The sequence below is a fragment of the Phasianus colchicus genome, chromosome 2, assembly GCF_987193195.1.
Source record: "Phasianus colchicus chromosome 2, bPhaCol1.hap1.1, whole genome shotgun sequence".
In the NCBI taxonomy this organism is placed as follows: domain Eukaryota; kingdom Metazoa; phylum Chordata; class Aves; order Galliformes; family Phasianidae; genus Phasianus; species Phasianus colchicus.
Window position 1 is genome coordinate 16,935,714 of NC_143437.1, and position 13,401 is coordinate 16,949,114.

At 35.0% G+C, this 13,401-nt stretch overlaps 1 protein-coding gene across 6 annotated transcripts in view; it reads left to right on the top strand.

Moving 5' to 3' along the window:
- Window positions 1-13,401, top strand: part of LIN9 (lin-9 DREAM MuvB core complex component) — a 51,164-nt gene that overhangs the window by 19,185 nt on the left and 18,578 nt on the right. For all 6 annotated transcript variants that reach the window (XM_031596689.2, XM_090134967.1, XM_031596681.2 and 3 more), the window contains 6 exons: window positions 507-632; window positions 5,138-5,295; window positions 6,514-6,647; window positions 7,583-7,702; window positions 7,881-7,982; window positions 12,559-12,639. In XM_031596689.2, coding sequence (XP_031452549.1) covers window positions 507-632; window positions 5,138-5,295; window positions 6,514-6,647; window positions 7,583-7,702; window positions 7,881-7,982; window positions 12,559-12,639 — 721 coding nt within the window. The remainder of the gene's footprint in view (window positions 1-506; window positions 633-5,137; window positions 5,296-6,513; window positions 6,648-7,582; window positions 7,703-7,880; window positions 7,983-12,558; window positions 12,640-13,401) is intronic.

Below are 13,401 nucleotides of genomic sequence, written 5' to 3' on the forward strand. Positions count from 1 at the left end.
TCGGGAACCTCTGAGAATCTGATTTATTATTGTATGAATTTATGAAAAAGGAACTATTTTTCTTTTCTTCAGTATCACCTTGCAAATGACTATTGTCCCCTCCTTTATTCTTAATACCTTGCTGTATCTTAATGGTTTCCTTCAGTGGGCTGCAGTATCTCTGTGACTCTTTGGCTTTGCTGAAGTTTCTTGTGATGCTCTTACATACATTACAAAGCAGAATGACTGTCTATGTTTCCCCATAGTAGCAAGATGGATGAACGCTTTTAAACATCATTCATAGTAAGGCTCAAGCAGAACAATAGTTCTGGAAACTTTCTGTCTTTTGTTTTCAACTGATTTGATTTCAGATTAAATTTATCCTTTAAATAAAACAAGGAGTTTTTTACTTATATGTATTTGTACTTCTCATTTTCAATATATTTCTTATGATGATTTTTTTTTAAGAATCTTCTGACAGAAGTTTACTGAGTGTAGTTAATAGAGAACCAATTATGTTTTAACAGACCACTATTTGAAGGAGATAATGATTTCTGTGTATGCCTGAAGGAATCTTTTCCAAATTTGAAAACCAGAAAATTGACAAGAGTTGAATGGGGAAAAATCAGACGATTAATGGGAAAACCACGGAGGTAATTTTTTTTTTTTCTTTTCATTTAATATCTGCACATAGTTTTCATGTTACCTGAATTGTTTTTATTTGGAATCATTTTGCATATGGGTAGTAAATAACAAATGTGTGTAGAACAATACTTTTTTTTAAGTAGTGTTCTCTGAGCATATACATCACTTCTCACCCCTCCATTCTCATAAGCTTGTACTTGAAATGTTCTCTACCCACTCTAGATATGTGATAAGCTAGGGTATGTTGAAATTATTACTTCTGTGTTGCAGTACTTCCTGGAATGGAAAACAGGGGAGTTTTCCACTATGTATTTTCTAGAAATAAGTAGCTCTTTGTAGGGAAAACAAGTGCACATTTTCATCTCATTTATTGTATTATTTCTTCGAACTATTTTCTAGATTTTCAGCTTCTTTTGGCTTGGCTGCTGAAACAAAGAGGGGAAAACTCAGTCATGCAATATCAGACATTGTAGACAAGAATCCAGTATTGAATGAGGAGCATAGTTTTTCCTCTATTTAAGAATTCTTAACTTTTAAACCCACTGTCAGAACCATTACAGCTTGGAAAAGAAAAGGTTCAGGGGGTGATCTCATCTATGTATACGAATACATGAAGGGAGAATATAAAAAAGAGAAAGACAGGCTTTTCTCAGTGGTGTCTACAGGAAGGGTAAAATGCAGTGGGCACAAACTCAAGCACAGGAGGGTGCCTTCTGAACATAAGGAATTTTTTTTTTTTTTTCCACTGTGAGAGTGACTGAGGATTGGAGCAGGTTGCCAGGAGAAGTTCCTGCCTTGGAGATGCTCAAAGGCCATCTGGACATAGTCATGGGCAACCTGCTCTCAGTGTCCCTGCTTGAGCAGGGCAGTTGGACCAAATGTCTTCAGAGGTCTCTTCCAAACTCAACCATTTTGTGATTCCGTAAATTCTATAAGATCAGGAGAAAAATGTGTAAATGAAATCAGTGTAGTTGAAGGTTGTCATCTTTCATTCATTTGACTTCTGCCAAAGGTGTGTATCACTATATAAGATCAACTTGCTTCATTTTACGATGCATTGGACCATTTAATTGTTATATCTTTTTTCTTTTATTTTTTAAGCTATCACATAGAGAGGGTTGTTTTGAAGAGAAAGAGAACCCACAGTTCTGAATGGGCAAGAAGTTCTTTCACATAAATTCTGAAGTTACAACCATGTGATTGGATATAGTCTGATTTTATTTGTTAACCAAGAGATTATGTGATCCTGCCTTTTGTCAACCTAAAATAGGCATTTCTGTTTGTTTTTAAGAATTTAGAACAAAAAAAAGGAAAATATTGTCAACATTTTTCAAGATCTCAACAGAGATCTTTTGTCTCAGTTTTAAAAGATTTTGAATGATTCTAAATCATTTGAATGCTTTATCAAGTAATTTTAATCTACTCTAGAATATAGGTTTTTTTAGCATTACTTCTCTGCTAGAAATTTCTTTGATTTCTTTGATTGAGGAAATGTCTGTCCTCAGTCATGTGCAAGTAAGATAAATACCATGGCAATACTGATATTTCCCCAGGAGGGAGGAGAAAGCATGACATTTCACATTCATAGTGTCGATGGCAGAAAATAACAGTGTCTCTGTGTGATAGCTGTGCACGAGGTTATTGTCTTTTTTTCCTTCTTCTTCCATTTTGTGTTAAATATATTGTAATATTTTCTTATGTCTGCTGCTGTATTAAATGTCCCATCATACCAGCAACAGTGTGGTTGGATAGCACAACAGTATTCTTCCTGGGAACCCACAAGTTTGTAAGATTCCAGAAGACTGTGGGAAGGAATGTGCTCCAAGAAAAGGAAATTGTTTGTCTTGTCCACTCTATAGAAATTTCACTGAGGTTGTGAAATAGGAATGAATGTAAATTAAGTGTAGATATGCTTGTCCTGACATTGTATGATGTTTATTTAAATGTTGGTGTCCAAGACTTCTGAGAGGCTTCTTAAGAGGTTGAACACTTAGATGGAAAAATAAGGATGTTACAGTGTGATGTCTACCATAGTCTTTGCCTTAACTTTTCTTCATAGTAATGGTACAAAAATGAAAGAACATTTTGGAGAGAAGGTGCTGGAGATTTCCTATAATAGATAGTATCTGGGACAGTCTTTCTAAAGGCATCTGAGCTAGTAGTGAAAAATTCCTGGTGTTTTTGTTGTAGGGCCTTCAGAACTGGTGGTTAGTATTTTAGGCTTTGCGTTTGTATTTCTAAGAGCATGAGTCAAAGAACATCAGACAGTATCTGCTGTTCCTGAAGTAAGATCTTGTGCATACTTACAAGGACTAATACTAAATTCTATTCTTGCCCTTTTTTTTTCCCTACTTTTTTTTGTCTTGCTGTGATAAGTTATTTTGTTCTCCTTAATGGAGTTGAAAGCCATGGCCTATATTTTGATAGTTCATATTCATAGCCTATGGCAAGGATTATTTCACACTTTTCCCTCTCCGGAAATAAATATGAAGAAAATAATATCTTTAAGAATATTGAAGTAAGCTTTGCATAAATCCCCAGCCACCATCTATCTTTATCATATACCTTTCCAGATATTTTGAATTTCTAATGGGGGTCATTAGGTGATACACAACTCCAGGTAAATACATATTGCTCTTCAGTAGTAAACTGGTGAATGGACACATGCCCACTATTGCTCAATCTACATAGTTTCTAGACTACACAAAGAATAGAATCACAGAATCATTAAGGTAAGAAAAGACTTTAAAATCATCTAGTCTAACTGTCCACTTACCACCTGTATTGCCCACTATATCATGTCCCTAAGTACTTCGTCTGCCTTTTCCTTAAACACCTCCAGGCACCATGATTCTGCCACTTCCCTGAGTGATGACTTCTGTGGTGATAGTGATTTGAAAGCCTAGAAAAGGAACTTTCCCTGCAGTGCATTGCTGTGCAGGTCTGAGGGAAGTACTTCATTGATTCAATTTGTTCTTCTTCCTGCATTTTTATATGTCTTGTGTAGAACTAAGATCTTGGTGAGTGTGCTGAGCAACACAGACACTCCATTCCCTATGTAACTTCGAAACCATGTGTAAGACAAAAGGCCCATGATGCATGCACATGGACAAGCAAGTATAAAACTACAAGTCAGCACAAAAGAAAATGGCCTCAGCACATTGACAGCTTAGTTCTTGTGATCATACATACTGCAAGAAAGAGGAATTTTGGAGATTAGCAAAGTGGCTTTGTGAAACAGTTTGAGGGATATACAGAAGAAAACATACGAATGTTTACTTCAGCATATAATAAGACTAATAAGGAGACTTGGAAATAGAGGAGCTGGCTGCTCAATACTACATGAGAGATAAATAACTAAGCAAGATCTTTATGAGTTTTTAAAAGGAAAATAGTTGGTGGTATAGAATGGGGAACCAGTGGAGAAATTATCAGTGTTGTCTAAAATAACCTCATAAAATAGCACTTTTTATTGATCACTGATCAATATTTAACTAATAAGTTCTACAGAGAAAGTTTAAATTGCATTTGACTACAGTAAAGCAATTAATAAAGTTGTAGTAAATTATTTCATAAATAACTGCTTTTGCAATTATGCAGACCTGTGATAGCATCTGTACTCCTGTACTCCTTTAAAGGGTTTCTGTTGTCCACACAGGAATGAGTCCTTAATTAATAAGGAATAGAGATAGGAGCAATGTCTTCATGTTTTCAGTATTATTCTCATGCATCACGCCTATTTAGGAGATTAAAAGTGAAAATGAATAAAACCAAATAAGGACCTTGTGAGTAAATCTGCAGTCTCTTAAATTACATTCTAAAACCAAAGCCAAGGGAGAGATGAATGTTAGAGATGATCTGATTTTACACAAGAACCCCTGTTCAAACAAATTTATACTGGTACTGTGATCAGTGGCAGAACAATTAATCTATGTAATAAGAGATTTGCGTCTAAGAGGTACTCGGCATGAATGCAAGTAGAAGAGACAGGGAAATGCCCTTTTATGTTGAGTCTACTGCCCTTTCATACTAAGTTTAACCTTCAAACAGTACTACTGTGTACAGTAGGTGATGGCAGGCAGGTACCTCACAGTAAATCCTGACAGGATAGGCTGGAAGCGACGCTTGCTTCAGTTTTGTTGTAAAACCAGATGGACCACTGTAAGCAGAAAAAGTCCTCAAAAGTTGTACTCTTTTGAAATATTAATGCAAACAGCATACCTGAGTCTTTCTGGTTGTGCTGTGGTTGGTTCGATGTTTGTTTATGTTTGTTTGTTGTTGTTTTTTCTGTTGTAATTTTGTTTTAAGTAAACTGTTACTCTAGGAGCAATTCCAGAGACTCAGACCATCTAAATCTGTTCACCAAACTCTTTCTCTCTTGAGCACTTCCCTCCAAGCTCTCTCTCAATTACTCTCACTGAGTTGTAAACTGTGCTCATTTATTTGCTATGTCTTTGTATATGTATGTCTTCAGTGTCAAATTTAAGTACAGTTTTACCTTATTGTATTGTAGGTGCTCCTCTGCGTTCTTTGAGGAAGAAAGATCAGCATTAAAACAGAAGCGGCAGAAAATAAGACTTTTGCAGCAGCGTAAAGTTGCAGATATTTCGCAGTTCAAAGATCTTCCAGATGAAATTCCATTACCCCTTGTAATAGGAACAAAAGTTACAGGTAATTTCTTAAAAAAAAAAAACAAAAACAAAAAAAAACAACCCTAATAAACAATACCCAAGATTTTTGCAAAGATTTTGGTAAACCATAGTGTATATAGTGTGCATAGATAAAATAAATTTAAAACATTAAAAATTCATTGCTTTTGTTGCATGCTCATTGAGAAAGTGCTTATAATGATTACCTAATGATTATTTGTAAAACAGTGACGTGGTTTTGAGATATGATCTTGTGGTTTATTATTTCTGGTGTTGAAACTGTAGTTGTTTATTTTTATTGTTGGTATTGTTTTGTTTGAAGTTTGTTTGAAGTAAAGCATATCCAACAAATCCTAGAGAGGCTTCAATGCCAAGAGCTTAGTGCTGTCTGAAAGTTTAAAATATGAGCTAATATAAAACTTAAGCTTTATTTTCCATAAATATAAAAATACCTGTCTCAAAACATACAGTTGATACTGCAGTGTAGTTGAATATGTATGCTAAACAGGACACTGTCTTATGGAAAAAAAATACTAATACCCAAGGAAGGAATCTTGTTTAAAAAGTTCCTTTTTAAAGGAAATGCATTCAGCTTTGCTTAATTTTGTAAAAAGTCTTAAATTCTTCCTTCCTGTCTGTGAAGCAGGATGCTTTTCACTTGAGCGCAATATCTCCCACTCTAGCCTCTTCTGTTCATTACTTTGAGTTCTTCACATCACTGTCCTTAATTCTTGCTGAAAAGCAGGCATGCAAAGCACTCTGTATGTTCTCACTCTCCTAGAGCTATATTCTTGAATTGTGCTCTAAATCTTCACTGTCATCAGTGCAAGTGGTCATAGGGAAATGGTGTGCAAAATCATTCCAAAATTGATTTTTGCCTGCAAAACCTAATTGTCAGAAGGTATTGGGTGTTAAATAGTATATTGTCTAGACATAAATGTAGTGCTAAAGATTAGATGTGGGAAATACTTGACTTGCTAGAATAAATTTGACAAAAATTGGGTAGTGTTGCTAATGGATACAGTTTTTTTTCTGGGCTTGCAATTTTTTCATCTAATCTAGTCAGTTTTGTTTGGTTGGTTTTTTTATATATGTATTGGATGGTGTCAAGGTTACATGCAGAAATTTGCTACGTCTGTTCTTCTCAGTGACATCACAGCATTATAGTATTTGCGATTTTGTGGAGGTTTTTGTTATTGGTATCTTTTTCTTTAATTTGCTGTTGCTTTTTTTTTTTTAGCACGATTACGAGGTGTCCACGATGGGCTATTCACAGGACAGATAGAAGCAGTAGACACCCTTAACGCTACGTACAGAGTCACTTTTGACAGGGCAGGTCTTGGAACACAAACAATCCCAGATTATGAAGTTCTTGTAAGTATTAATGATACATTCTCAAAATAGCTGTAATGCAAATTTTTTTTTTTTTTTTTTTTTTTAATCCACAGTTGTATCTTTTAATCTAGAAGAAGAAAATTCAAAGTATTGATTACATCCAGGGTGCTGTCATAAACCAGAAACAGCATAACAGATGTATGGGAATTTCCAGGAGAACGAGTTTCTGCTGCTAATTGTTATATAGAATCACCTTCTCTAATACAAATGTAATGACTTAGGCTGAAATAACAGAATAGTTACTGTTTTGGACTGAGTATGAAGAAGTATAATGAGTAATGTAAGTTTTCAAAGAAAATTCTGCTGTGGGATCTAGGCAGAATTTCTAGGGTTGTTCAAGGAAACCTGACTCTTTGTAATTTGCCAAAGTCAGGAAAGGCTTGAGATAGTTGGAAGCAAGTAGTATATGTTGATTGAGTAATTCTGAAACATTTGTGGTAATGAAACTAATTGTGAGACTGTTGCTGCAGCCAAAAAAAAATTGAATTATTTCCTAGCTCTCATGCTTTTGTATTGATTTATGAACTTCAGGGAATTGTTTCTGTTAAATAGTCTGACCTAGACTGCAAGATTTTTAGAGGGCAGTATGTTCTTGTGTATCTTGTGTATCATTTGGTCTACTAAAGGAAGATAAAATTGTCTGAGCTCTACTCTCTCTTGCAGGATTTGGGTTGTTTTAATGCAGTGCCATAACACTTTTCAAACTCCAACTTCAAATTCCAAGTGGAATATAGTTTTGAAGCTGCCACTAGCCCAAAAGCAAAATGCTTCTCCTTTTTGTTGCTTGGGCTTGGAGCGTGGTTGGGCATGGCTAATCCAAATTCTAGAAATAAAATATGTATTTGTGAAGGTATGTTAAGCTTTTAAATTAGCCTGGCACCTGAAGAATATCCTTATTTTTCTTGTCTTTGCAGAGTAATGAACCTCATGAAACCATGCCAATTGCTGCCTTCGGGCAGAAACAACGGCCTTCTAGGTTCTTTATGACTCCTCCCCGGCTGCATTATACACCTTCACTCCAGTCTCCAATTACAGTAAGTTGTTTATTTCATGTAATTTATAATATTATTCAGTGAAATATTTTATGATAAATCTTGAAGCTGTTAGCTTCATACAGTCTTTGAGATAAGTTTTCTCAGGTTCCTCAATAAGGTAATTTTAGCAAATCCCTCTAAAAAGAAGTTAATAAATGAAATACTCTTTCTTGTATAGGACAGTGATCCTTTATTAGGACAGTCGTCGTGGAAAAATAAAATATCAGGCACAGACAGTGAAACGCTAGGTGGCTTTCCAGTAGAGTTCCTCATTCAAGTGGTAAGTGTTAACTGCTGCTCTTATTTTGTTGTGTATTGCCCTTTCTGTGTTTTTCTGCCTATTCTTCTGCAGTTAAATGAAATTCTGGTGATATATGAAAGATAGTAATATCAAAATGATTAAAATATCAGAAGAAATTAGTTGTACATTTTAAAATTTTTTCCTCATTTATTAAAAAACTTTAAAATATGTTGCTCTTTTCTCAGACCTTAGAAAGGCCTTATGTCTCCAGAAGTCTCTCTTATCTTTCCTAGTTCTACCAGTGGTCTGAAAAGATATAATTTTTACCCACAAATCCAAATTGTTTTATGATTCATCTTCATGAAATAATTCTTAAGTGATGTTTGTACTGCAGTTCAAAAAATTTTAGGCAAGTAATGTCAAGAAGATGAGATTTATTGAATATCAAATATAATCTAAGCAGTTTACTCTTCAGGATGATGAAGTAATGTAATCTATGGTTGAATTATTTAATTATGAAAAGCAGTTTGAAATGTGCTAAAAGAAATTGGAATACTCTGTGTTAAAATTGTTTAGAATTGAGATGTGTTCTTGTAAACTTTTATCAGATTTTCAGATGTATGCAATCGGTTCAAAGAATCAAGTTGTCTGTAGTTCCCGCTGATACACTACATGTTGACCTTTCAGCATGATTAATTTTACTTAACAGAATGATTTATTCAGTTTTTTGGAGTAATACTGTGTGAAGCCAGTCTTGGAAAAAGTGGTCTGGCATCTGGCTTAGCCAAAAAAACTTGAATTATATATAGTCATCCTAAGATTGGTTATGTTAAGAAATGAAATAAACAAAAGATACAGTCCTTGCTTATGCTATTAAGCTGGATCTGCAGCTATCATCCTCCTTGAGTCACAGAGTATGATCAGTGAAGCTTTATGACTTTTGTACTAAACTGCTCCATTTGTGAAAGTGTTTCTGTATTTCAAATCTGAAAACTGTATAATTTGTGCCGTGTTTAGTGGTACACCATTACTCATTATAAGGAAACCTGAAATTTTTAATCTGAGATTTTTAAGTGAAGGCACTTGAGAGGTACTATATTAATACATTTCTTGCTTGAATATTGTCAAGTTTTTGAAAGAAGTGAAACTGTAGATTTTTGGCATTTGTTTGTGATTGTCTTATTAACTTGATTGAGGTTTCTGATACAGGTATCAAGAGGCTTAAAACAACTTTTATTGTGGGAGCTTACATTATTTTTAAGCCTAGAGCACTGACATCCTTGTTAGAAGTAAAGAATGATTCTGAAACCTGGTGTTGCAAAATACACAACGATCAATGAATATTGATCACTCTGCATTCACTAATCCAGAAGTAGTTTTATGTTAAAGACTACTGTTAAACATGTTCTGTCCTTTTTTTTTGTACTCTGCTGCAGTAAAAATGTCAAAGCCCTCGTTTTGATTTAATGACGATTCAGCAGTTAAATGGTCAGAAAATCTTTCTGTGAAGGAAAACTTCAGGACAATTATTATTAGGGCATAGCTTATGATACTGTAAAATAAAGAAAAGCTGAACTGGGACAAAAGATTTAAAGAAAAAAATAATTGCGTGCCTTTAAAAAGGTTTCAACCAAGCCTTTTAGTTCTCTTTTATGGGTTCCAAAACTAATTCACAGCAAAAGGAAATGTGGCCAGAAACGTATATGCAGACAATGATTGAATGATGAGGACATTGTCCTTAGGTACAACTTGGAGTTGTATGTAAACACTGGGACTTGTAGCAACCACTTTTCATCAGCGCTGTTAATTTTTTTTATTATTAATATTATTTTAATTTCTGCATATTTATACTTTGCCATCAGGCTTCTTTCTGGTCCTTACTGTGGACAAAGATATGCTTTTCTCTGTTTGTTTCTTTGGGTTTTGGTTTGGGAAAAGATTAAATTTAGACTGGGAGGCAAGCAATCCAAGACCAAAAAAATGTTTGCAGTGTAACTGCATGTCCAGTAGAGGGAGAATGTTAATGCAATACAATCGGAGAAGTGTATCAGTCCGATGACTGTGGAAAAAGAATTATCTTCTCATCTTAAAGAGAGGAAGGAAGAGCTACGAATACTAGACTTTTGTCTGATTTTGTGTGTGTGAGAGTTTTTGAAATATATTCCCCATCAAGTTATCGTATACACTGAAATGCTTGTATTCTTGTTGTTTATTTTTTAACTCAAAAAATATACAAAGTACTAAGCATGCTGTAAGGATTCTGCCTTCATGTCTTTTAATTTTCACGTCTGGAGAAGTATTCTACTAAAACATCTTTTCCAATTTAGTGAGAACTATTTAACAGTAAGCAGAAAGAGTTATGATGAAAATAAAGCTGCTAGGCTAGAGTTCCTCAAGGAGGTGAAGACTGACCTGAACTAAAGCATTCAGTGGTGATACTGGCAAATGAAAATTGAGTTCTGTTTAATAAAATGTAGCACTGGGAGGAAGTTGGTAAACATCTTAAAACAGCGGAAGATCAGTGTTTCTTGTAGGGAAAATTAAATTACCTTGACCACTGGAGTACTTCTGGAAGTGGGATGAATATAATGTAACAACAAAGGTCATGGACTGGATCACATCCTTGAATATATATTAACATCATCATAGAAGCTTATCACCAAGTAATTGTTCCCAAAACTTGCAAGATAAAATAGCCTGCACTAAGCTGGGAAAACACCAGCTTCATCAGAGGGGCATAGATATATTAGTTGCTGGGTGGTGATGACAGCATAGCTTGGCAAAGAACTTTTTGGCAGCGCTGTCAGAGAGTATTCAGTACTTTCCCTCCACCCAGATACCATTTGCCAACACCTCTGGGTTTAAGTATAGGTGTTTGCATTGGTTTAATTATATCTATTTACTTCATGTGGACACCGTGAGGATAATTAAATGTTTATGTATAGGCTTTGAGAGATTTGCTTGGAAAGCAGTGCAGAAAAACTGCATGTTAATTTTCCTGCTAACTCGCAGTATCGTGCCCCTGGTATGATAAGATTAATTTTAGGAACTAAAAGCCAGTTCCATTTAATTTAAAGATAATGCTGATGTTTGTTAGATACCTCATCAGCACAGAACTTGAATGTCCAGCTGTATTGGTCTCTGTGGGCTGTAAAATACAGTATTGTAGTTTCCCAATGCTTTCCTTTCCTTACCTTTTCTGTAATAGTTCATAAAAAGAATATATACCAGATATTCCTGGAACTACTTGAATGTAACTACTTTCTCTCTATTTTGAACTGAAAGCATATGAAGTGTGCTTCTGTGGGAGTCTTAAACTGAAAGAATCCTTTTTCCTTATTTGCATAGCATGCCAAGGATGGACTTCGCTGTACACGTGTCAATAACAATAAAATTATCATTATCCAGGCAATGCCTCCTATCCAGGTAGAGAGATACATCTGGATCAGCTGTACCACTGCTGGGATGCCCTTAGGGTTTAATTCTGCAGCTTTCATTTCCTTGCTCTATATTCAGGTGCTATTAATTTTAAAAGCTGCCTTTTTTCCCATGAGAAAGTGTAATGCCATCATGTGCATTTGCGTGGTAGTGAACTAGATCAGGGAAATAATCCATCTCAAAAGTAACGATTTAAAAATATTTTTCCTATCTTTCCTGAATGTATTGTTTATCATTTTCATTTTCCTTATGTGGTTTTCCATGTAGCTGCAAAACTGCATGTGCTGGCTCACCGTGAGTGTTGGTGGATAGTACAAGGCTAGAAGCAAGCAGAAGGAATTGGAAAAGTACCTATGCAGTATTGCATCACGTGGTGTATGTTGAACCAGGAGTTCCTATCTCTCCCAGTCTAATGTTCCCCTTCTAGGATGCAGTTAAACCCTTTGAAATTTTTAAAACCTGGTATCTTGGCTCTGTTTATAACAATAGCAAAACCATTGTTGAGTGAAGTGAAGTTAAAATTTCTCTCTGTGGGCTTGAGAGAGTATGAACAGTTTTAGAAATGATGTATGTGCTGCGAACAGTCCCAGTGATTTCCTCTTCTGCCTATTAGGTCCCCAAGGCAAAAGAACAGGATATACCCATTCTGAAAGAAACAGGAAAAATGGAATGCCCAGAGCAGGACTGTAGGAAATAGATCCAGTCTGTATACCAGGTTTTATTGCAAGAATGTACCCAAAGAGCTAGTGATCAGTACAAGGCACAGCTGAGAACAGACTAGAATTCTGAGCAAAAGCTATGGAAGGACAAGTGCTGTTAATTGTAGTACATGTTATCACCATGATGATACAGCTTTCCTTCAGGCTAGAAGAAAAATTAGGTTCTTGATTCTCCTGCCTCTAACAATACAAATGATGTTAGTCTTCCTAGAGGGAATTCCAGCTGATGGATTTCAGCTTTCTCCAATCAAAGGTACTTGAAAATGCTTTTAAAAGCCTCTGAAATATCCATCATTTAGTCTCAATTAATTTTTATTTCTACATTTTGATGTTATAAACAACTGAGAAATGTATTTTAAAATGGTAAAAAATACATCCACTTTATTATCTTGAATTTGTATGCAATTTCAGAACTACATAAGGACCTGCTCATTCTAAAAATAGCTCCTTTGTTTTAGACCAGGTTATCAAAAATCCTTATGATCAAGAAGGAACACATCAAACAGTTAAGAGAGATGAATACAGAAGCAGAAAAGCTGGTAAGATTGTTCTCAGATCTTAAGGATATACTTTAATAGCTAGTGCAAATTGATACAATTAAAACAAAGTCTAGATAAAAAGCTCTTTATTGCTTTCTGTAATGTTTGAGTTTTTAAATTAGTTTTTTAAGGTAAGTCAGAGAGGTCAGCTGCTTTAAAAGCATTGTGCTTTGGGAACAGGTTAATGTTAGCGTTGGTATAGTATTTCCTTGTTTTGTGTGTCAATTGATATATGCTATGTACTTTAAGGATTTGGGGAATCAGTAAAGCATTTGTCATACTTTTATTTTGTGGATGGTAGGTATGCATTTAGGTTTTTGGACAAAGTGATAACTTGGTTCAGATTTTTTCTACATAAATCTCTGAGTGCCCTTGACCTGCATTTAAAATTACAATACATGACCAGCTACAGCATAATTATCAGGAGCAGGACTGTTTTCTTGCTAGACTTTATCTAGTCATCAGTCTGTGAATCAAAATTAAAAGAATGTCTCTTCTACCACCCATGGCTATCAATCAACTTGAAAGTGGAAAGCTATCAGTCTCAACCTTCTGCTAGTGTCCATTCAGACAGTTGTCTCTACCATGTACAGACAGAATGTTGACGTCTGTGGAGAGGAAAAAGAATCCTTTTTATTTCTCTAAACCAAAAATGCTGATATTTTTTTTTTTTAAATAAAAATATTTTAAAATATTTGAATGTTGAAGACTTTATTGTGGTGTGGTTTTCTTCTTTATGCCTTCGGTGGCAATGTGCATGTT